At 48.0% G+C, this 23124-nt stretch overlaps 1 protein-coding gene across 7 annotated transcripts in view; it reads left to right on the top strand.

Moving 5' to 3' along the window:
• Window positions 1–22284, top strand: part of C9H19orf47 (chromosome 9 C19orf47 homolog) — a 32706-nt gene extending 10422 nt beyond the window's left edge. For 3 of the 7 annotated variants that reach the window (XM_066242112.1, XM_066242113.1, XM_066242114.1), the window contains 8 exons: window positions 52–139; window positions 265–379; window positions 3624–3705; window positions 11184–11243; window positions 14034–14171; window positions 15856–16008; window positions 17782–17852; window positions 19900–22283. In XM_066242112.1, coding sequence (XP_066098209.1) covers window positions 52–139; window positions 265–379; window positions 3624–3705; window positions 11184–11243; window positions 14034–14171; window positions 15856–16008; window positions 17782–17852; window positions 19900–20391 — 1199 coding nt within the window. In that variant the 3' untranslated portion in view covers window positions 20392–22283. Of the gene's footprint in view, window positions 1–51; window positions 140–245; window positions 380–3623; window positions 3706–11183; window positions 11244–14033; window positions 14172–15855; window positions 16009–17781; window positions 17853–19899 lie in introns of all 7 variants that reach the window. The other 4 variants (XM_066242116.1, XM_066242119.1, XM_066242118.1 and 1 more) reach the window with 4 other exon arrangements.
• Window positions 22285–23124: the final 840 nt, after the last annotated feature.

Raw genomic sequence — 23124 nt, 5'->3', positions numbered from 1 at the left:
GCTGTTCTCTAGAATATAACGTGGATAATGAGCCCTGTTCACTCCCTCCAGCCACTTCCGAGTGGATCCAGTTCTTTAAGGAAGCTGGCATTCCTCCCGGACCTGCTGTTAATTACGCCGTGATGTTTGTGGATAATAGGTAAGGGCGTTCAGGGAGCAAACCTGAACTTGGGGAGAGGAGGGGAGGGGTGGAGGGAGACAGGGAGCTGGCCGGTCCATCCACCCTGGCCCACCTATCACCTCAGTGCTGACACTCCCCTGTAGGATCCAGAAGAGCATGCTGCTGGATCTCAACAAAGAAATCATGAATGAGCTGGGCGTGACTGTGGTGGGCGACATCATTGCCATCCTCAAGCACGCCAAGGTGGTGTACCGCCAGGTGGGTACTCTGCTTCATTCCTGGGTTTAGGGTGGTGTGGAGGGGCAGTGACAGAGCCAAAAGGAGGCTTGGAAACAAAGGCAGGCAGACCTGGGTTCTAAGGCTAGCTCTGCATTTGCTGTGTGGCATTGGGCACATTTCCTAACCTCTCTGAGCCTTCCTTTCTCCATCTGTAGTGTGCACATAGGCAAAACTCTTGTAGGGTGGTTGTATGTATTACATTATATAAATAAAGTCCTAGTACAGTGTAAACAGTAGGACTTCAGTAAAGGCTCTCTGTAATTATTATTATTATTATTATTACTAGTTTTCATCTTACTAATGATAATTGACATTACCAGGATTCTTCTCTGTCCCCAGAACAAGAGCTTCCTATGTGAGACCCAGTTGGTGACTTGGCCAATAATATGGTTGTCCCAATTATTGGCCCCTCCCATTACAGTGTCCTTAGACTTGTGATTTCACCTCCCCGAGTCTTTCTGAAACAGGCTTTTCACACAACTCTGCTGCATATGGTGGCTCTGGACGTCTACCAAATAGTGTATCTGGCATGGAGTGCCAGGCCTGGAGTGAAGTGCTTGTGCCATTATGTTCGCTAACACTTACCAAGGGCTTGCCGTGGCCTCCCAGGCAAGCCAGGCTGTCTGCACTGTTTCTGCATATGAACTCACTTGCTCCTCCCTCTGCTTGACTGAGGAGGAAACCTGCTCCAGAGCTGTACTCTCAAGCACTCCACTTCACCCCATGGTGGCACTGGGTTATTCTCATTTCCGGTAGCTTCCTCCATCTCAAAGTCCTCATGCCGGACAAGAGCCCACACCGAGGTCTTTCTCAAGCCAGGGACATTGTCTGAGTATCATGGTCACAGAGCAAAACTGCTTTTCCTTTTTTCTTTTTTAGCAAGAGAGAGAGACGGGCAGGAAGGAAAGAGATGAGAAGCATCAACTTGTAGTTGCATTGTCACTTTGGTTGTTCATTGATTGCTTTTCATACGTGCCTTGACCCCTTGCTCAAGCCAATGACCTTGGGTTCAAGACAGCAACCTCTGGACCCAAACCAGTGACCTTGGGATCATGTTGATGATTCCCTTGTTCAAGCCAGCCACCCATGCTCAAACCGACAAACTCGTGTTCAAGCTGGCAATCTTATGGTTTCAAACCTGTGACCTCAGCATTCTGGGTCAATGCTCTATTCTATGCTACCACCGGTCAAGCTATTGATTGATTTGAGAGAGAGAGAGAGAGAAAAACATTGATTTGTTGGTCCATTTATTTATATAGTGATTGATTGATTCTTGTATGTGCCCTGACCAAGGATTCAACCCACAACCTTGGTGTGTTGGGACGATGCTCTACCCAGCTGAGCTACCTGGCTAGGGCACCTTTTTTTTTTTTATTTAAACTTTTAAATTTGGGAATAATTTTTGATTTCTAGAAAAGTTCCAATAATAGTACAGAAAGTTACTGTGTATTCTTCACTTAGTTTTCCCTAATGTTAATAAACATCTTACGTAGTGATGGTACATTTGTTAAAACTAAGAAATGGCCCTGGCAAGATAGCTTGATTGGTTAGAGCATCATCTTCACATGCAGAGGTTGCTAGTTTGATCCCTGTTGGGACAGATGCAGGAACAGATTGATGTTTCTGTCTCTCTTTCCCCCCTCCCTAAAATCAATAAGCAAACTTTTTAAAAAACTAAGAAATGAACAGTAGTATGCTGTCATGAACAAAACTGCAGACAAAACTACAGACTTTGGATTTCATCTGTTTTTCCATTAATGTCCTTTTTCTGTTCCAGGAAGCCTGACTACATTGACTTATTGACTTGTCTCATTTGTTGTTTGATTTGTGACAGCTTTATAGTCTTCCTAGGTTTTTGATGACCAAGACAGTTTTTTTTTTTAAGTTATAGCTAATTGGCTTTATTTATTTTTTTTTTTATTTTTTTTTTAATTCATTATAGAGAGGAGAGAGAAGGGGAGAGAGAGAGAGACAGAGAGGGAGAGAGAGAGGAGAGAGAGAAGGGGGGAGGAGCTGGAAGCATCAACTCCCATATGTGCCTTGACCAGGCAAGCCCAGGGTTTCGAACCGGCAACCTCAGCATTTCCAGGTCGACGCTTTATCCACTGCGCCACCACAGGTCAGGCACTAATTGGCTTTATTAAGGTCATAATATTTTGCTGTATTTACTTTAGGTAGATATTTTTTAAAATTTATTTATTTTTGAGTGAGAGATAGGAAGGGCGAGAGAGAGTGAGAGAGGGAGAGAGCAGCTCATAGTTTCTACTTTAGCTGTACGCAAATTGAGCTTCTCATATGTACCTTGACCTGGGCTATGCCAGCGACCTTCGACTTTTTGTGCCAGTGACCTTTGGACTACAGCTGGTGAGCCTTGGGACTGTGTAGACAATTCCCACTCAAGCTGGCGACCCTGTACTGACAAGCCTACGCTCAGAGCCAGGGATCTCAGTGTTCCGGGCCAACATTTTATCCACTGTGCCACCATCAGGCAACTTTTAAAATGTATTTGTTTGTTTAGTTGTTTTAGCAATAGAGATAGAGACAGACAGAGAGAGGGACAGTTAGGGACAGACAGGCAGGAAGGGAGAGAGATGAGAAGCATCAGTTCTTCATTGAATCTACCTAGTTGTTTGTTCACTGATTGCTTTCTCATATGTGCCTTGACTGGGAGACTACAGCAGAGTGACTGATCCCTTGCTCAAGCCAGCAACCTTGGGCTCAAGCCAGTGACCTTGGACTTTAAGCCAGTGACCTTTGGGTTCAAGCCAGGGACCATGGGGTCATGTCTGTGATCCCACACTCAAGCCAGCAACCTCACACTCAAGCTAGTGATCCCGTGTTCAAGCCACATGAGCCCATGCTCAAGCCAGTGACCTCGGAGTTTCGAACCTGGGTCCTCTGCATCCCAATCTGATTCTCTATCCACTGTGCCACTGCCTGGTCAAGCAAAAATTTATTTTTTGATTACAGTTGACATACACTATTATATTTGTTTCAGGTGTACAAAATAGTGATTTGACATGATTTTGACAGTTTTGAAGAGCACTGGTCAGATGCTTTGTAGAATGACCTCTGGGTTTTTCTGACACTTTCTTTTGGTTAGGAGTGAAGTGAGTAAAAATCTTTTTCTCTAGTAGCTCAGATTTGTTTAAATTTCTGGGTCCCCCACTCCCCCACCTCATGCCCTTGTCCCTGTGGTAACTCGGGTGCCTTTTTTTTACAGGACATGTGCAAAGCTGCCACAGAGTCGGTGCCCTGCAGCCCTAGCCCCCTCCCAGGTGACATTCGTCGAGGTACTTCTAGCGGTGAGTCCCATCTGCTCAGGCCTCCTTTCTTTCATTCTTATGCTCCTGCAGTGAAGGGACATATCTGGAGTCTTCAGAGGTGGCAGCAAAGGCACCCGAGACCCTTTTCTCTTAGGGAAAATACCCTGGGTAACAAGGGGCTGGTGGTAAGTTCTGTTCTGTAAAGTCACTGTGAACACTGAATTAGTGAACACGGAATCACTGCTCCTAGGGAAATAAAGGGTTAGGTTCCTACAAGCCTCTGATCATGTCATTTTTTTTTTTGTCATCTGATCAATACAGATCCTTCTTTTATGTGTGTTTTCGTTTAAAGACACCTTATTTAATATCTACTGTTGATTTATTAACATTGAACTTATGGCCAATAGCACTATAAATCATTCCTACACAGAGCTAATCTAACACATACATTTCTTTTCCTAAGTACTACATACATCACTGCTTTCTTGCACTTGGGAACACCAGACAGCACTTTAGTACTATGGTTAAGGGCCATTTTAAACATCAAAATCACTGACAGCACAAAAATATGAAGACGTGGCACTAAATAGACCATGAGAAGCATACTTGTTACTGTCTGAAAGCTGAAACAAGAACACAGTTTATGGCCTTGTTTGACTTCAGTTGGGAGCATGGGTGTTGGGCGACTCAAGTTTTCACCATTCTGTGCATGTTTGTGAATGACCACAAAAGCACCGTATCAGTTTGGGGGTTACAAATAAATTTTAGTGAAGAGATGGATTTGGAAATATGGAATCTGTGAGTGATGAGAACTGGCTCTATTTATACTTTTGTGTTTTTTTTTCTTTTTTAAATTTATTTTATTTTTTATTTATTCATTTTAGAGAGGAGAGGGAGAGACAGAGAGAGAGAGAGGAGAGAGGGAGAGAGAGAAGGGGGGAGGAGCTGGAAGCATCAACTCCCATATATGCCTTGACCAGGCAAGCCCAGGGTTTCGAACTGGCGACCTCAGCATTTCCAGGTCGACGCTTTATCGACTGCGCCACCACAGGTCAGCTATACTTTTGTTTCTTTTAGCAGTATGATACATTTAAGAAAAAAAAAAAAAGGCCTGACCTGTGGTGGCGCAGTGGATAAAGCGTTGACCTGGAAATGCTGAGGTCGCCGGTTCGAAACCCTGGGCTTGCCTGGTCAAGGCACATATGGGAGTTGATGCTTCCAGCTCCTCCCCCCTTCTCTCTCTCCGTCTCTCCTCTCTCTCTGTCTGTCTCTCCCTCTCCTCTCTAAAAATCATAATAATAAAAATAAAATAACCTTTTAAAAAAAAAAAAAACCTAAAAATTTTATTTATTTATTTATTTTTTTGAGAAAGAACTATATTTTATTTAGGGTAGTCTTATTACATTTTTTAATTTATTCCATCCCTGTTTAGCCCTACCCTTCACACACTCTTAATTTATGTCTCCTTAGATGCAGTTAGAATAAGATAATTGAACATTTTTTCAGCTTACTTGAGATATAATTAATATATAACATTGTATAAATTTTAGGTGTACAATGTGTTGATTTGATACATTTATAAATTGCAAAATGATTATTGTCATAGCATTAGTTACCACTCCCATCCCGTCACATAGTTACCATTTCTTTTTTTTTTTTTTTTTCCATGGAGACAGAGAGAGAGTCAGAGAGAGGGATAGACAGGGACAGACAGACAGGAACGGAGAGAGAGGAAAAGCATCAATCATTAGTTTTTTGTTGCGCATTGCAACACTTTAGTTGTTCATTGATTGCTTTCTCATATGTGCCTTGACCGTGGGCCTTCAGCAGACTGAGTAACCCCTTGCTCGAGCCAGCGACCTTGGGTCCAAGCTGGTGAGCTTTTGCTCAAACCAGATGAGCCTGCACTCAAGCTGGTGACCCCGAGGTCTCGAACCTGGGTTCTCGGCATCCCAGTCCAACGCTCTATCCACTGCACCACCACCTGGTCAGGCTCATTTCTATTTTGTTGTGAGAACATTTGAGATTTACTCTCTTAGCAACCTTCAAGTAAATAATACAATATTGTTAGCTATAATCACCATGCTGCATGTTAGATCTTCATACTTGTTATTCTTATAACTGGAAGTTTGTGCCCTTTGTGCAATATTTCCCCATTTTCTCCATCACCAACATGATATCTGAACATTTTAATTGTAAATGACTTTTTTTTTAAAAAATATATTTATTTATTTAATTTTTTTCACAGGGACAGAGAGAGTCAGATAGAGGGATAGATAGGGACAGACAGACAGGAAGGGAGAGAGATGAGAAGCATCAATCATCAGTTTCTCATTGCGACACCTTAGCTGTTCATCGATTGCTCTCTTATATGTGCCATGACCATAGGCCTTCAGCAGACTGAGTTACCCCTTGCTCGAGCCAGTGGCCTTGGGTCCAAGCTGATGAGCTTTGCTCAAACCGGATGAGCCCACGCTCAAGCTGGCAACCCCTGGGTCTCGAACCTGGGTCCTTTTGCATTCCAGTCTGATGCTCTATCCACTGCGCCACCACCCGGTCAGGCTGTAAATGACTTTTTAACTATAAAAACCAAACCTATACTTTAAAATTATCTGGCCCTGGTCGGTTGGCTCAGTGGTAGAGCGTCGGCCTGGCGTACAGGAGTCCCGGGTTTGATTCCCGGTCAGGGCACACAGGAGAAGCACCCATCTGCTTCTCCACCTGTCCCCCTCTCCTTCCTCTCTGTCTCTCTCTTCCCCTCCTGCAGCCGAGGCTCCACTGGAGCAAAGATGGCCCGGGTGCTGAGGATGGCTCTGTGGCCTCTGCCTCAGGCGCTAGGATGGCTCTGGATGCAACAGAGCGACGCCCCAGAGGGGCAGAGCATCGCCCCATGGTGGGCATGCCGGGTGGATCCAGTCGGGCGCATGTGGGAGTCTGTCTCACTGCCTCCCCGTTTCCAGCTCTGGAAAAATGAAAAAAAAAAATTATCCTATGTATCCATCTACCTATCTGTGTATTTGCATAACATGAAGCATGGAGAACATGTAGCAACAACAAAAACAAGAATTGGACCACTTTTCACTTAACAACGAGGGTGGGTTTCTAAAGGTTGAAAGAAAAAAGGAACAATACAATTTATAGCACAAACCAGTATGAGAAAAAAATATACATAAAACATGCAATTTACAAGAGCACATATATTCAAAAAGGTATATAATAAAAGCATTAGAATGGTTATCTGTGGCAGAGAGAGAGTGATGAATGTGCATTACAAAAACAAAAATAAATAAATTGGACAAGAAGGAAGCCTTTTGGAGACAAGGGATAATGCAGTCCCATGTTTGAAGATTTTTTTTTTTTTTTTATGGCAGAGACAGAGAGAGTCAGAGAGAGGGACAGGCAGACAGGAAGGGAGAGAGATGAGAAACATCAATTCTTCGTTGTTGTTCCTTAGTTGTTCATTGATTGATTTCTCATATGTGCCTTTCCTTAGTTGTTCATTGATTGATTTCTCATATGTGCCTTGACTGGAGGGCTACAGCAGACCGAGTGACCCCTTGCTCGAGCCAGTGATCCTGGGCTCAAGCTGGTGAGCCCGTGCTCAAGCTGGTGACCTCGGGGTGTCGAACCTGGGTCCTCGGCATCCCAGTCCGATGCTCTATCCACTGCACCACCGCCTGGTCAGGCCCCATGTTTGAAGATATTAACTTACTCAACCTTCAACTTCTAGGTGCCCATGCCCTCTAATGATCTGCAGGACACATGTTGTTTTGGTGAGCCTATCCAGTCATATTTAGGAGAAAAGACCCAAAATTAGTTGTGAAATATGGAATGGGGCTGGCTGGGAGATAACCTGTGGAAGGCTTGAAGAGTGCATGCAAGATCAAGAAGAGCTTCCAGCCTGACCTGTGGTGGCGCAGTGGGTAAAGTGTCGACCTGGATATGTTGAGGTCGCCGGTTCGAAACCTTGGGCTTGCCTGGTCAAGGCACATGTGGGAGTTGATGCTTCCTGCTCCTCCCCCTTCTCTCTCTCTCTCTCTCTCTCTCCCCCTCTCCTGTCTAAAATGAATAAATAAAAAATTAAAAAAAAAAAAAAAAAAAAAAGAAGAGCTTCCATATTCAGAACAAAAACAAGAACAAAAAACAATCTAGATCTGTTGGATGGGTTTTGACAAACCTAAAAAATTTAACATGCATATTAGTTAGCTTTTGCTGCTTAACAAGCCACTCCAAAACTTGTTTAAAATGTGGATTTTTATTTCTTATGACTTTATGACTTGGCTGGTCATTTCTGCTCTGGGCCAGCGCAGGCGGTCTCAGTGGTCATCTGGCCGCTCGGTTGAAGCTGGGCGATCTGGGAGGCCTCATTCGCACATCTCAGGGTTGGTGTCGTGTCCTCTGGGCTACCAGGGGCAACTTGGCCACATATCTCTCCTTTCTTTTTCTTTTTCTTCTTTTTGAGAGAGAGAGAGAGAGAGAGAGGAAGGGAGAGAGATGATTCCCCTCAATTCGTAGTTGCATCACTTTATTTTCTCATTGATTACTTTCTCATATGTGCCTTGACGGGGGGGGGGGGGCTCTAGCTAAGCCAGTGACCCCTTGCTTAAGGCGGCAACTTTGGGCTCAAGCCAGTGACCTTGGGGTCATGTCTGTGATCCCACACTCAAGCCAGCGACCTTGGGGGTTTTGAACCTGGGACCTCAGCATCCCAGGTTGACTCTGTCCACTGTGCCACCACTGGTCAGGCCACATGTGTCTCATTTTCTAGCAGGTCAGTCCAGGCTCATCCACACAGTGGTGGTTGTAGGGTTCCCAAAAGCAGCGTAATAGGGCAGGCCTCATTTCTCAATTCACTCTTAAGCCTCCTCTTGTATAACATTTGCTCTTGTCCCATTGGCTAGAGCCAGTCACATGGATCACCCAAAAGCATAGATGAAAGGAGAATGAACAAATTGGGGTTTATTTCTGCAAACATGTCCCACAACTTATGTAACAGAAAAGGGTTCAGGTCTCAGTGGTATAGCTGAAAGACTTTTCTCAAATGAGATACCTGTGTAGGTGGCAGCAACCAAATCCAGAAACAGACACATGACCAGCATCACCACCCCATCTCTGGGGTACCCACTACCCTGATTTCTAACAGCCTAGATTAGTTTGGTTAGTCTTTCAAGTCTATATAAATGAAATTGAGTAATATATGCTTTTTATACCGTTTTGAATGTCTTAGTTTTTGTTTTGTTTTTTCTCTTTTTTACAGAGACAGAGGGTGAGTCAGAGAGAGGGATAGACAGGGACAGACAAGAACAGAGAGAGAGATGAGAAGCATCAATCATTAGTTTTTAAATTTTTATTTTTATTTTTTTTATTTATTCATTTTAATTTTTTTGTTTTTCTGAAGTTGAAAACGGGGAGGCAGTCAGACAGACTCCCACATGCGCCCGACCGGGGTCCACCCGGCACGCCCACCAGGGGGCAGTGCTCTGCCCATCTGGGGCGTTGCTCTGTTGCAACCAGAGCCATTCTAGCGCCTGAGGCAGAGGCCATAGAGCCATCCTCAGCTCCCGGGCCAACTTTGCTCCAATGGAGCCTTGGCTGCAGGAGGGGAAGAGAGAGACAGAGAGGAAGGAGAGGGGGAGGGGTGGAGAAGCAGATGGGCGCTTCTCCTGTGTGCCCTGGCTGGAAATCGAACCCGGGACTCCTGCACACCAGGCTGACGCTCTACCACCGAACCAACCGGCCAGGGCCTAATCATTAGTTTTTCATTGCGTGTTGCAACACCTTAGTTCATTGATTGCCCTCCCATATGTGCCTTGACCACGGGCCTCCAGCAGACCGAGTAACCCCTTGCTGGAGCCAGTGACCTTGGGCCCAAGCTGGTGAGCTTTTGTTCAAACCAGATGAGCCCACGCTCAAGTTGGCGACCTCGGGGTCTCGAACCTGGGTCCTTCCACATCCCAGTCCGACGCTCTATCCACTGCGCCACCGCCTGGTCAGGCTGAATGTCTTAAATAGTTAAAAATAAATTTTAAAAATTAAACAAAAACACTAGAGGAGAAAACAGATAATTAAATAAAAAGGGGAAATAGGCAAAGAAGGAAAGGGGGCAGAGAATGCTGCAAAACAACACTCCTGATATGGTCACTCGTATACATTTCATAATATCGAATGTATGTCTGTGGGTGGCGTGGGGAGGACAGTTCTTTGCACTCCGACATCCTGACTGGCATTCACATTCAGCAGAGCAGACGGTGTTTTTTTCCCTTTACCAAAATGGTGCTTACCTGTCATGGTCAAACATCACGTCCCTGAACATCTCCCCCCACAGTGGGTTGGCCCTCTGTCTATGTGCTGTAGCTCTCACCTGGGACATCCCTCCTGCTGCCAGAGACTGTCCCCCTACCATAGAGGGAGGTCTCCGCTTTTCTTGTCCAGCCCAACTTGAGCCAGACCTACATTGCCCAGGGGCCTAGCTGAGTGACTCCCTCCCTGAGTCCCACTTTCCTTGTCTGTAAAGTTGGTTGACAGTAGAGCCTGTCTAGTCGGGATGTTGGGAGATTTGGTGATAGTGTTCATGCCAGAAATGTTGTAGGCACTGGGAATACAGCAGTCAACAGGTGGTATCTTCTCATGGTCACTGCATTCTTATGGGAGAGTCCGCTAGTAAACAAAAAAATGTAATTTAATGTCAAGCAGAATAAGAGCTATAAAGAAAAAGAAAGTGTAGTGTAGGGTAAGGGGCAGAGGTTGGTGGGGTGGTCTGGGAAGCTTTCTCTGAGGAGGCGCCGTCCGAGAGGAGACCTGCGTGAAGAGGCAGAGCCAGGTCAAGGGAACAGCATACACCCTCGCCCCCTGAGGAAGATCCAGGCACCAGCTTGGCTGAAGTGGAGCATGGAGGGGAGGGGCAAGGTCAGCACAGGGCTGGTGGCTGATAGGTGAAGTGCCATAGGAACCAATATGGCCTTGGGCCTCAGGACAGCCCTCAGGGCAGGAGGGGTAGGCTAGCTCCTTGGACACTGGCCTGCCCAACCCCCAAGCATCCCCACATGAGGACAGCACAGTCCCAGTCCCAAGGCTGGCCTTCTCAATCCAGGCCCCCTTCCCAGAGCTTACTGGACTAGACTTCCCTCTCTCCTTTCTGTTGTGGCGACAATGAACTACTTGGAGACCAGATGACATGCTCCAAGGGGCCAAGGAGAGGCAACAGCCCTGGATAGCAGATCCACGGACTGAAGCCCCGTCTCCAGCCTTACTCGGATATTTATTAGCCAGTACAAATAACTCAAGGAAGTAGACAGCAGAAGTTTTCAAGGGGTGAAGTAAAAGACAAGGAACATGCTGACTTCTAGTCTCTGTTCTGAGAGCCTAAACATTTCTGTTACTGAGTCTTATCCTGCTGTTTTGCTGTTTCCAGCACAGGGTGAGAGGCCTCTGGATTCTGGTTTGCTCAGGGCTTTTGCCCTACGGTTGCCTTGCTGTCTCTAATTTGTTGTCCTAACTGCATTTTTTTTTTTTTACAGAGACAGAGAGAGAGTCAAAGAGAGGGATAGATAGGGACAGACGGACAGGAATGGAGAGAGGTGAGAAGCATCAATCATCAGTTTTTCGTTGCAACACCTTAGTTGTTCATTGATTGCTTTCTCATATGTGCCTTCACCGTGGGCCTTCAGCAGACTGAGTAAACCCTTGCTCGAGCCAGCAACCTTGGGTCCAAGCTGGTGAGCTTTGCTCAAACCAGATGAGCCCGCACTCAAGCTGGCGACCTCGGGGTCTCGACCCTGGGTCCTCTGCATCCCAGTTCGAAGCTCTATCCACTGCGCCACTGCCTGGTCAGGCCTAACGGCATATTTTCTTAGCATATCCCCATTTCTTGTTTTAGTAAAGATTAACAGAGCAAGATGGCTGGGTGGTTGTAGTGGAAGGTGGAAGTCACTCATAAAAAGAAACAGATTTTTAGGGATTACAAGTGTGTCTGTATTTTGCAAAACTTCTTCATCACACCTGGTTAGATGTTTTAAAGTATCCCAGGTGATGTCAGGCTCTCCCTGAGTGCTTGGGAATGAGCCAGGTGTCCTTCTTTTTTTGGGTTCATTCCCAGAGGTGGATTCACTATCAGCTTCTGGATCCCTGGACCCAGGTTGCTTTCCAGGGGCTGATGCCAGCTCATTATGATGAGGCTTCATGTTTCTCATTGGTATTCAAAGAGAACCTATTGATGACAAAATTGCAACATACCCTCGCCCCCAGGTTAGTAATTTGACTGGATTCTGCCACTCAGGGTCAGCTAATACATCCTGGTACAACATGCTCGGCTGGTATAAAATGCTTCTCGGCTGCAGTGAGTCCAGATGAGGAAATGTTCAAAAAATTAAGAGTAAAAAGAGTCTTATGCTATTGTTCTTGTGGGTTGAATGTCTCATCCTGACTCTCCCTTTGTTGTTTGTGTAATTGGGGCTTAAGAAGGCTATTGACTCCTTCTGTAACACCTGTAAGTTTGGGTGAATTCCTCAAACTTCTGAGGCCTTTAAGAATGTCCTAATATTCTTTTAATTTTCCTTTAAGGACAATCCTTTTTCTAAAATCCTTCATTTCTCTCTTTCTCTTTTTTTTTCTTATTACATTTGTCTACTTTTTTTTAGTTCTTTCTCTTTTTTTTTCTCTGCACAAACTTTCTGCAACTTACACAAACCTTCTGAAACTTTCATAAACTTTCTTATCTATTCAGAAATAACTAGCTTTTAGAACTTATTACTTTCTTCTTTTCCTTCCAAAAGTACCTCCGTGCCTTATACCTTTTATTATTAAAACCATACGATTTCTTTCTAATTAACCAAAATTCTCAACTTGTAAAAACCTTAACTTTCAGTGACAACTAAGTCAGTAATTAGCAATTTTAGGTTGATACTTTTATGAACATATTTCATGACCTTTAGAAACAGGTTCTTTCATTGGCAAACAGACATATTTTAGAAGACATAACAGCAATAACAGGAACCTTTTGTAAACCTAGGGAAAACAAACATATGTTTTGTTAAGAACTTTAAAAGACATTAATTAAATTTAAACTGGTAGTAATATCAAGTGCTTTTCTAGACCACCTGGTTAAAAAAATTTGGCTTAACTTTATATTTTACAGTATCATGAATAATTGCAGAGAAGACAAGACTTTATTTGTCCTTGGCAGCCTTCCAGAATGACTGAAAAGAAGGAAGGGGATGGGCTACTGAGCTGCTTGGATTTTAAAAGTATCCTCCCCCCCTTTTTTTCCTCTTTACATTGAGGTCCTGAAATGACCCTTCCCATTTTTATAACTTACCTTGAGTTTAAAGGCACCCTAGACCCAAACCTAACATTACAGCCTTTTGTTTTTCAAGAAGAAGGGGTGAAGGTCTCATCTTCTGTAGCTACTTCCTGCTGGTTAGGGTTGGTGAAATATCTAGGAGGAGGGGCTGGTGTGAGCTTAGGGCTAGGTGATGAGAACAGTTTTACAAGCCCTTTCCAATCCCAAGGGGTCATTTCATATTACATCTCAATTGCTTCAATCATCCCCTTGGTAAAAGTGCTTCCCAATCTTCTAAGTCTAAACAACCCTCCTTTGGATACCAAGGATTGTGAACGAGAGAGCAGTTAAATTCCTATATGACACCCTGCAGCTCTGAGGAGTCCCTGTAGCTGTAATTTATGACTGCGGCTCAGGGGAAAGGGAATTCCCTGTGATGAAGGAGAGGTGAAGGGAAAGGGAAATCCCCTGGCTGATCCCTAAAAATGACCTCTCAGCAAGCATTCAAAGGCTGTTCCCCTGCTACTTGTGTCCCTTACCAAATGGGATGAGCAGACGTCCTTTTCTTTTGTCAGGCTTTGGGAGGTTGTTTCGTCTGGTTCCTCACATGGGGTGCCACTTGTCACTGTGACAATGAACGACTCAAAGTAGCAAACCTTATGTTTGGTTCCAAATCCTCACATGGGGCACCACTTGTCGTGGCGACAATGAACTACTTGGAGACCAGATGAAATGCTCCGAGGGGTTGAGGGGAGGCAACAGCCCGGTCAGCAGACTGAAGGACTGAAGCTCCATCCCCAGCCTTACTCAGATATGTATTAGCCGGTACAAATAACTCAAGGAAGCAGACGGCAGAAGTTTTCAGAGATGAACTAAAGAACAAGGAACATGTTGACTTCTAATCTCTGTTCAGAGAGCCTAAACACTTTTTGTTACTGAATCTTATCCTACTGTTTTTCTGTTTCCAGTATGGGTTAGAGAGGCTCCTGGACTCTCATCCACTTGGGTTTTGCTCTAGGGTGCCTTGCTGTCTCTAATTGTTGTCCTAATTCTACATATTTTTATAACATATTCTTACACCTCCTCACAGCTGCCTCCAGAATGATCACCAACAGCCTGAACCGCGACTCCCCACCTGGAACTCCCCCTAGGCGACCAGATACCAGCACCTCTAAGATTTCCGTCACAGTGTCTAACAAGATGGCAGCAAAGAGTGCCAAGGCCACTGGTGAGGGTACTTGGGCCGGTGGCGGGAGGAGCTAGAGGTGAATGTGGGTTGGCAGATGGTATTTGGGGAGCATGTTCCCAACATTGCAAGAGCTTTGAAGGCCACCAGGTGTTCAAAGTGTTCAGACTTGGGTCAAGTCACTGCACCTCTGTGGACCGTGCTTTTCATGTCTATAGAATGAGGCTGGTGGTACCCTACCTAGAGGACAGTCAGGAGCATTGGAGATGGTGTATTTAAGCACAGGTGCATTGTGATTCTCACTCAGTTATTCAGTCTTGTTAATTTTATTTTATTGTGGTAAGAACACTTAACATGAGATCTATCCTCTTAACAAAGTTTTAAATGCACACAACAGTATTGTTGATTCCACGTGGTTCAGTCTTTTTTTTTTTTTCCTTAGTGGGAGGTGGGGAGGCAGAGATAGACTCCTGTATGTGTACTGATGGGGATCCACCTGGCAAGCCCACTAGGGGGCGATGCTCTGCCCTTCTGGGGCATTGCTCCATTGCTTAGCGACTGAGCTCTGCTTAGCACCTGAATTGCGGCCATGGACCCATCTTCAGCACCCAGGGCCAACTTGCTCCAATTGAGCCATGGCTGCAGGAAGGGAAGAAAGAGAGAAATGAGAGGGGGGAATGGGTGGAGAAGCAGATGGGTGCTTCTTCTGTGTGCCCTGACTGGGAATCAAACCCAGGACATCTATATGTGGGGCTGATGCTCTACTGTTGAGCCAACTGGCCAGGATCAGTTCAGTCTTTTTTTTTTTTGACGGGGAGGGGGGGGATAGGGACAGACAGACAGGAACGGAGAGAGATGAGAAGCATCAATCATCAGTTTTTCATTGTGACACCTTAGTTGTTCATTGATTGCTTTCTCATATGTGCCTTGACCGCGGGCCTTCAGCAGACGGAGTAACCCCTTGCTCGAGCCAGTGACCTTGGGTCCAAGCTGGTGAGCTTTTTTTTTGCTCAAGCCAGATGAGCCCGCGCTCAAGCTGACGAGCTCGGGGTCTCAAACCTGGGTCCTTCCGTATCCCAGTCCGACGCTCTATCCACTGCGCCACCGCCTGGTCAGGCAGTTCAGTCTTTTTTAACAGATGTTCACTGAGCCCTGCGCTGGTGCCTGGCCCTGTGCTTGATGTATGGGGTCAAAGATAAAGAAGCTACTGTTTCCCTTCAGCAACCAGAGGGATCATTTAGAACCCTCAACCTGATCCTTTCACATCCTTTTCTAGAACTTTCCAGGGCTCCCCGTTAGTCCAATAGTAAATCCAGTCCCACTGTGGATTCATCTCTCATGTCTCCCCCTTGCTTACTGCCTCAGGTTCCCTCCAGGCCCCTTTTCCTGTGGGCTCTGCCCTTCCTCTGCAGACTCTTCTGTGGTCAGCCTCTGCTCCTCTTCTGGTCTCAGCTTGAAAGCTGGGAATGGGACTCTGGCCTCAGGCTTCCTAACCGGTTCTCTCTTTACCACTTTCCTGCCTTTGTTGGACCCACCCTACAACAATGAGTTTCTCGGTGGTTCAGAGTCAGTGGTGATGGGGGTGATTGAGAAGAAAAGGGATTCCAGTCGTGTGAACTCATGGAGATAAAGGACACATGTGTGCCCTTTGCAGGGCATCTAGTCCCTGCCCTGGGAGAACATTCCTTACGTTTCAGAAGGTGCTCACCCCCACCCTCTCCCCCAGCTGCCCTGGTCCGCGGGGAGGAGGAGAGCCTGGCTGCTCCCACCAAGCGGCGCAGAGTCACTGCTGAGATGGAGGGGAAATACATCATTAACATGCCCAAAGGCACCACCCCCCGGACCCGCAAGATCCTCGAGCAGCAGCAGACGGCAAAAGGTACTGGCCTGGCAAGGATGTGCTTTGGCACAGAGACTGTCTTTCCCTTTTAGTTGTATCCCCCTGGCATTGGCCAGGAAGCAGGCTCTAATGGGAACCAGGGGGCCTTGGACCAAGAGGACAGTGATGGTAGCCATAGAGGAGGGGGTAGGTCACCATCTCTGCCCTCTTGTCCTGAGGTTAGCGTTATAGGCCTGCTCATGCCTCTGCTGGCACTCTTTCCCAGGACGCAGGGGCATAGATTTGGTGATGGCCTGCCTGTAAATTGTGTGACCATGCTTGGTTGAGGGCATGTGCCCAAAAACGTGGGAACTGTCATTATGAGCCGGAGTAGTCCTGTTGAGTTTCAGTCCTGGGTCTAGGGCTGGGGTTTATATCTGGTGGTATGGAGATGGCGCTCCGTAGACCCTTAGAATATAGTGTATGCTCTTATGGAAGAACATTCAGATGATGCAGAAGCATGTGCAACACAACAAACTCCCCTCCCTCCCATTTCTCACGCCTGTTGTGAACCTTCCCAGACTAGCGTCCATGAACTTCTTTGCATCTATATATATGTCTATACATATATAGGTGTGTTTTATTATGTTTATTTTTTATTGATTTTAGAGAGAGGAGGGGAGAGAGGGAGAGAGAGACAGGAACATCAATCTGCTCCTGTACATGCCCTGACTGGGGATCAAACCAGCAGCCTCCGTGTTCTGGGATGATGCTCCAACCAACCGAGCTATCTGGCCAGGGCTATAGGCAGTTTTTAAGCATATAAAATTATCCTGTAGGTATTATTTGATAACTCTTGTTGAGATCTTTTCACATTAGTACATGTACATCTACAGTCAGCCTTTGTATCCATGGATTTCTCATCTGCGGAATCAACAAACTGCTGATGGAAAATATTCAGGGGAAAAATATCCTGGAAATTTCCTAAAAGGAAAACTTGAATTTGCCATGAGCTGAGCGTTACATATGAATGAAGTGATGAGTAAGCTTTAACCTCTATGGAAATACAGATTATATGCAAACACTGTGCCATTTTATATAAGGAAATTGAGCTTCGTGGAGTTTGGTATCCATAGGGGTCCTGGAACCAATCCCCCTCAGATATTGAGGGATGGCTGTACTCATTCTATTAATGGTTGTTTAATATTTCCACAGTATTTATATATCATAATATCAAGCATTCTGTTGGTGGCTATTTTTTTTTTAAGTGAGAGGAGGGAAGATAGTGAGACAGACTCCCCGCACGTGCCCTGACAGGGATCCACCTGGCAATCCTTGTCTGGGGCTGATGCTCAAATCAATTGATCTATTTTTAACACCTGAGGCTGACATACTCAGACCAACTAAGTGCCTGGGACCTGTGCTTGAACCAGTCAAGCCACTGGTTATGTAGGTTGTTATTTAGGGAGAGGACTTATTACTATTCGTCAGCTTCTGTCAGAAGCCCATGACCCCCAAAAAGTGAAAGGCACAAGTAGTGATTAAGAAGTCTCCTGCGCACACTGTGAACTGATACTAGGTACAGGGAATAGGTGTTAGTTTTAGTTGATTCTTCCCATAGTTGACAGTAGCCAGAAGGGTGTGGGTTTAAGTCGTATCCAGCAAGTGTAGACACAGAACCTGGCTAGGCCCAGTCTGTGCCTGCTTGTACCATTGCTGCCTGAGGTCTGGGCTGCCAGGTCGTCCACTCCCTCGTCTGTACAGTGCTCAGCCTGGTCTGGGCCCACAGGGCCACTCAGCAGGTGCTGACTGATGGCCTCACTTCCCTCCCAGGTCTCCACAGGACGTCTGTGTTTGACCGTCTCGGCGCTGAGACCAAGGCAGATACAACAACGGGGAATAAAGTGAGTTGGAGATCGGGGAGCCACTTGGGGCTCTCAAATTCTTGTTTTCCCTGGGTGTTGTTCCTGACACTTGCTACATCTTGCCCCTCGCATACCCTGCGACCACCTCACCTTTCCAGCCTCTGTTCCCTTCTTTGCACTGGTGGTTTCCCTGTCTGTCTTCTGCCTCGAACTTTCCCAATGACCAGCCCCAGGGTCTGGCTGACTCCTGGATGCCACCCTTGGACCCCTCCCACCACCGTGTCCCAAACCAGCCTCAACATCATCCCCCAAAGCAACTCCTGTCCTGTCTGTCTCAGGGATGCCCCACCTCCCTCATTCTAGGCAGTCACCAGTCTGATGGCACCATCTGTCTTGCCTGTCTGCCACCTCTCCTTGTCTTTTTTTTTTTTTTTTAAGTGAGAGGAGGTGAGATAGACAACTCCTGCATGTGCCCCGACCGGGATCCACCCGCAACCTCCGTCTGGGGCCAGTGCTCTAATCAGTCGAGCCATCCTCAGTGCCTAAGGCCAATGCTCGGACAAACCGAGTCACTGGCTGTGAGAGGAGAAGAGAGAGAGAAGGGGAAGAGGGCGGGGAAGAGAAGCACATGGTTGCTTCTCCTGTGTGCCCGGACTTGGTATCGAACCTGGGACGTCCGCACGCTGGGCTGACGCTTTATCACTGAGCCAACCGACCAGAACCCACCTATTCCTGTCTTGATAGGGCAGTGGTCTCCTAGCTGGTCTCTGCATAGCTGCTGTGAACCCCTCAGTCCTTCTCCCACAGCAGCAGGTTGTGCCACCCCCAGGACAGGCCACCTGTCCCCTCACCACAAGCTTTTCACAGTGCTCTGGATGAAGCCTGCTCTTCTTGCCTTGGCCCGCAGTCCCGCGGGCCCCCGGCATGGTGTATGGTTAGGAGCGCCGAGCCTGGGCCTGTTGTCCAGCGTGAGTCCAGCTCTGCCACCTCCTGGCTGCATGGCCTTGCCCAAGTCAGTTATGCCCTTCCTCCCTTGGTTCTCTGATCTGTATATATATAGGTGACTACACAGTCAGCCTGGCCTGGATCCACAGGGGCCACTCAGCAGGTGCCTAGACTCTAGGGACTAAACTGACTGAGGTGGTTTCCTCACCTCATTGGGTGATTGTGAAGATTAAGTGAGATATGCCTGGGACGTGGTAAACACCCTTTAAATGTCACCTTTTATTTACTATGGTGAGCTCCCAGCTGCATTTCCTGCCTGTCAGTCCCTCACCCACCGGGCCTTACCCACTCTGGCCTTTTCTCGCTTCCTAGAATCTTAGCATGAACATGATAATAACACTCAGAATCATGTGACTTGAAGATGCAGCCATGTCAAGAGCTTGGCACAAAGTGAGTGTTCCAGTGATTATCGTTCCTGCCGTAGGGACTCAGCCCACACTCTGTCACTGTGATTCAGCTGTGAGGGCCTGGCTGATGTGTGCTTCTGACAGCCTTCCTGTCTCCTGCTCTCTCCAACACCCCCTTGCCGCCACAGAACGCATTGTTCTTGTAATTAGACAATTACTCTGTCCTGTCCAATGGCAGGTCTGTCTTCTCCTCTGGACTGTGAGCCCCCTAAGGGCAGGGCCAGGCCTGTCTTGGTCACCACTGTGTCCCCTGCACCACCCAGCACAGGGTCAGGTACAGAACTGGCACTCAGAAAATACCTGTTGCCTGATGACCAAATTTGTCTTTTCTCTCCTTTCACCTGTAAATCTTAGCTGACGGTCTTACATCTTCACAGCACATGCTTTCTCCCCTTCTTACTAAACCCACTTCCAGTCCACTCTAATCTCATCTCAGATGTCCCTTCTCCCGGGAGCCTTCCTGAGCTTCCCGCAGGACAGAAGCCTCCTCTGGGCCCCCCAGCCCCCTGGCCTTTCCCCACCATGGCTCTTGCCGTTACCTGGGTTTTCTCCTAACTGTGATCTGCATGAGTCCGGCACACGAGGCAGCTGTCCGTGAACACATGTTGATGAGGAGGTTACTCACTCATGTTGATGAGTAGGTTACTCACTCATCCTGTCTCTGACCTCCACAGCCCACGGGAGTCTTCAGCCGCCTGGGGGCTACCCCAGGGATGGACGAGGATCTGGCTTGGGACAGTGATAATGACAGCAGCAGCTCTGTCTTACAGTATGCTGGGGTTCTGAAGAAGCTAGGCCGGGGCCCAAACAAGGCCAGTCCCCAGCCAGCTCTGCCTATCAAAGCCAAGGCCACAAGCTCAGCGACAGCGGCCAACGCCCCAGCACTGCGGCACCTGGCTCTTTGTTCTCACACAGGACTCGAGAGGAAGCCAGAGCCCCTGCCTAAAGTCAGCATCATCAAGAGACTGGGCAAGGCTGCCCTTGTGCCCGAGGCCCAGGACAGCCAGGTCACGAGCACCAAGAGTAAGTCCTCAGCCGAGGTCAAGGTCACCATTAAAAGGACTCTGGGGCCCCGGGGGAGCAGCTCCAGTGAGGGCCTCGGTGCCCAGATGGACCATGCAGGCACTGTGAGCGTATTCAAAAGACTGGGCCGCAGGACCTTCTAGCCCCCGGCCGGGGCACAGGCCCCTCTCCAAGCTCTTGGCTCCATCAGTCTTCAGCAGGGGCACGCCACCCCTTCTGGGTGGCACTGCTGGTCTCCCTCAGGCGTTCAGGCCAGGCCCGAGCTTTGTGGGGATACATCCCGTTTTACTGAGTCTGAGATGGTCTTGGTGCCTGGCCTTGCCACTCTGGGACTGCCCCTTCTCTCATGTCCTCTGTTCTGTCCTCTGACTGTGGCCTTGGCAGGGCCCCCTTTTCTACCTCTCCCAAGTGCCAAGTGCCCTTTTCCTCTCCTACGTCTCACTCCATCCCTCTCAGCAGCAGCTGCTGCCTCAAGCCGCCGCTCCTCGGCCTCCTGGTCCCCCTGAGTGGTTGTCCATGGAAGGGTCTCCCTTATCCCTCCACCCTGCCCTTCCTGATGTTCTCCCCTCCCTCTCTGCCCCAGTCCCAGCTTTTACTGCTTTAACTTCTCTGCCTCTCCCTCTTTTCACTCTGTTCATTTCTCTTCTGTTTTCTGTCCCTGTGGCAAGGCCCGACTGTTCGCTGCGTCTTGCCTGACCCTCCTGCACCTGCGGCCTCCCAGCGGCCCCCTCGTCGACAGTGGCGTCGAGCCTGTAGAGACTGAGCAGCCCTCACTCCCAGGCTGCAGGGGCTTCCCCACACCCTGGGCTGCACTCGGGCACTTCCGTCTTCCTGCCCTGGGCATCTTTTCCTCTGAAAGGCCATGGTGGGTGGTGGGCAAGGGGCACTGGGAACGGAGGTCAGTGCCAAGAGAGAAGAAAACAGCTGCTTTAATATATTTTTGTGACTTTCAAATGTTGCTCTTCCCTCCTTCAAGGTGAGTCACAGGATTGATTTTACACAAAGCACAATGTGATTGGAGGGGGGGGGGCAGTGTAGGGTTGGGCCCTGCCTCTGAAGTTCAGGCTCCCTGCACACATGGGGGCTGGCTCTGCTGCAGGCCCCACGTCCAAGGGAGTACTGGTCAGAGTCGCCATTCAGTTGAGCCTGCTCCTCCCCTCAACAAACTGCCTCAGTTCCGTCAGTCTGCCCTCTCCCTTTCTAGTTACCACCTGTTTCTGTCACTCTACCTATTGGCAGCTTTCCAAATAGCAGGCGCCATTTGAAGGCAAGGGGTTCCCATGGATTTGATTTTCACCTCTTTGCTGCTACACAGTCCCTAATCTGTGCCAGGCCTGTTTGGGGAGCGAGGACCCCTCCATGAACAAGGCAGACAAGCCCCATGAGGTTGGTCACTCCAGCCAGGAAGTTGGGTGGTGAAGTGACCACGCTGTCCAAGGGACTGAGGGATGAGTGAAAGTGATCAGGGGCTTTTTAGATATTGGGGTAAGAAGGCCTTTTGGGGGAGGTGACAGGTATGCCAAGCCAGGAATGAGAGACAGCAGCTCTGTGAAGTTCAGGCAGAGAAACAGCCGGCAGAGGCCTGATGTGGGACAAGGAACGGAGCAGGCCGGTGTGCCCGACGAGGAGTGAGGGACCTGCCCTCTAGCAAGTGGGCATGAGTGGGCCAGGAGCAGATGAGCTGTGGCTCTATGACCCACGGTGAGGAATGTGGACATATCCCCAGAGCACTGAGGAGTCTGGGAGGGTCTGAAGCAGGCAGTAATGATCTAAGTTGCCTTTTCTGAAGATGGCTGAGGCCCTGTGAGGAGGATAGATTGAGGAAGGGTAGGAATGGAGCATGGAGGCAGTAGTGCATAGAGGAAGGAAGGTTGGCCGTGGGGAGGACAGAGTGGGTGGCTGTGGGGGTGCTGTACAGGGCCGGCAGGGTGCTGAGAGACCGGGAGTCGGGAGGGGAGCATGGGGAGCATGGGTCCCACCTGGCTAGGAGACTCGAGCATCTAGAGGATGGTGCTGTTTATGGAGCTGGGGGGCCAGGGAGGAAGGAGCGGGTGGGGTGGGAGGAGGACACCGGTTTTTACTGTGTTGACTGAGAGGTGAGCAGGCCGCTGGGGCCCAGGGGCCACCTGGGCTGCAGGTCAACAGCCTCAGGAATGCTGAGGGTACTGCTGCGTTCAAAGCCAAGGGTCTGGCTGGAAAGGGCTGTAGAGAGAGGAGAGGAACCAGAGGGACTTGGGGCCTTTTTCCCATTTAGAGAACAGATCTGATAAGGAGATGACCAAGGAGTGGTGGGGAGTTTGGAAGGCAATGTAGAGCAGGTGAAGATGTGAGTAGACCTCATCAATTTTTTTTTTTTTACAGAGACAGAATGAGTCAGAGAGAGGGATAGACAGGGACAGACAAACAGGAACGGAGAGAGATGAGTAGCATCAATCATCAGTCTTTCATTGCGCCTTGCAACACCTTAGTTGTTCATTGATTGTTTTCTCATATGTGCCTTGACCGTGGGCCTTCAGCAGACTGAGTAACCCCTTGCTAGAGCCAGTGACCTTGGGTTCAAGCTGGTGGGCTCTTGCTCAAACCAGATGAACCCAGGCTCAAGCTGGCGACCTCAGGGTCTCGAGCCTGGGTCCTCCGCATCCCAGTCCGACGCTCTATCCACTGCGCCACCACCTGGTCAGGCATCAATTTTTTTTTATTGTGGTAAAAAATACATAACAAAACTTACCATTTTTAAAAGGGTACTATTCAGTGGTATTAAGTACATTCACATTGTTATATAATCACCACCATCCATCCATCCATCCATCCATCCATCCATCCATCCATCTCCAGACCTGTTTTTGTGTTCCCAAACTGATTATCCATTTATTTTT

This window comes from Saccopteryx bilineata, chromosome 9 (genome assembly GCF_036850765.1).
Source record: "Saccopteryx bilineata isolate mSacBil1 chromosome 9, mSacBil1_pri_phased_curated, whole genome shotgun sequence".
Taxonomy (NCBI): Eukaryota; Metazoa; Chordata; class Mammalia; order Chiroptera; family Emballonuridae; genus Saccopteryx; species Saccopteryx bilineata.
The sequence above is the reverse complement of the archived record's forward strand: the minus strand, read 5'-3'. Positions and strand labels throughout refer to the sequence as shown.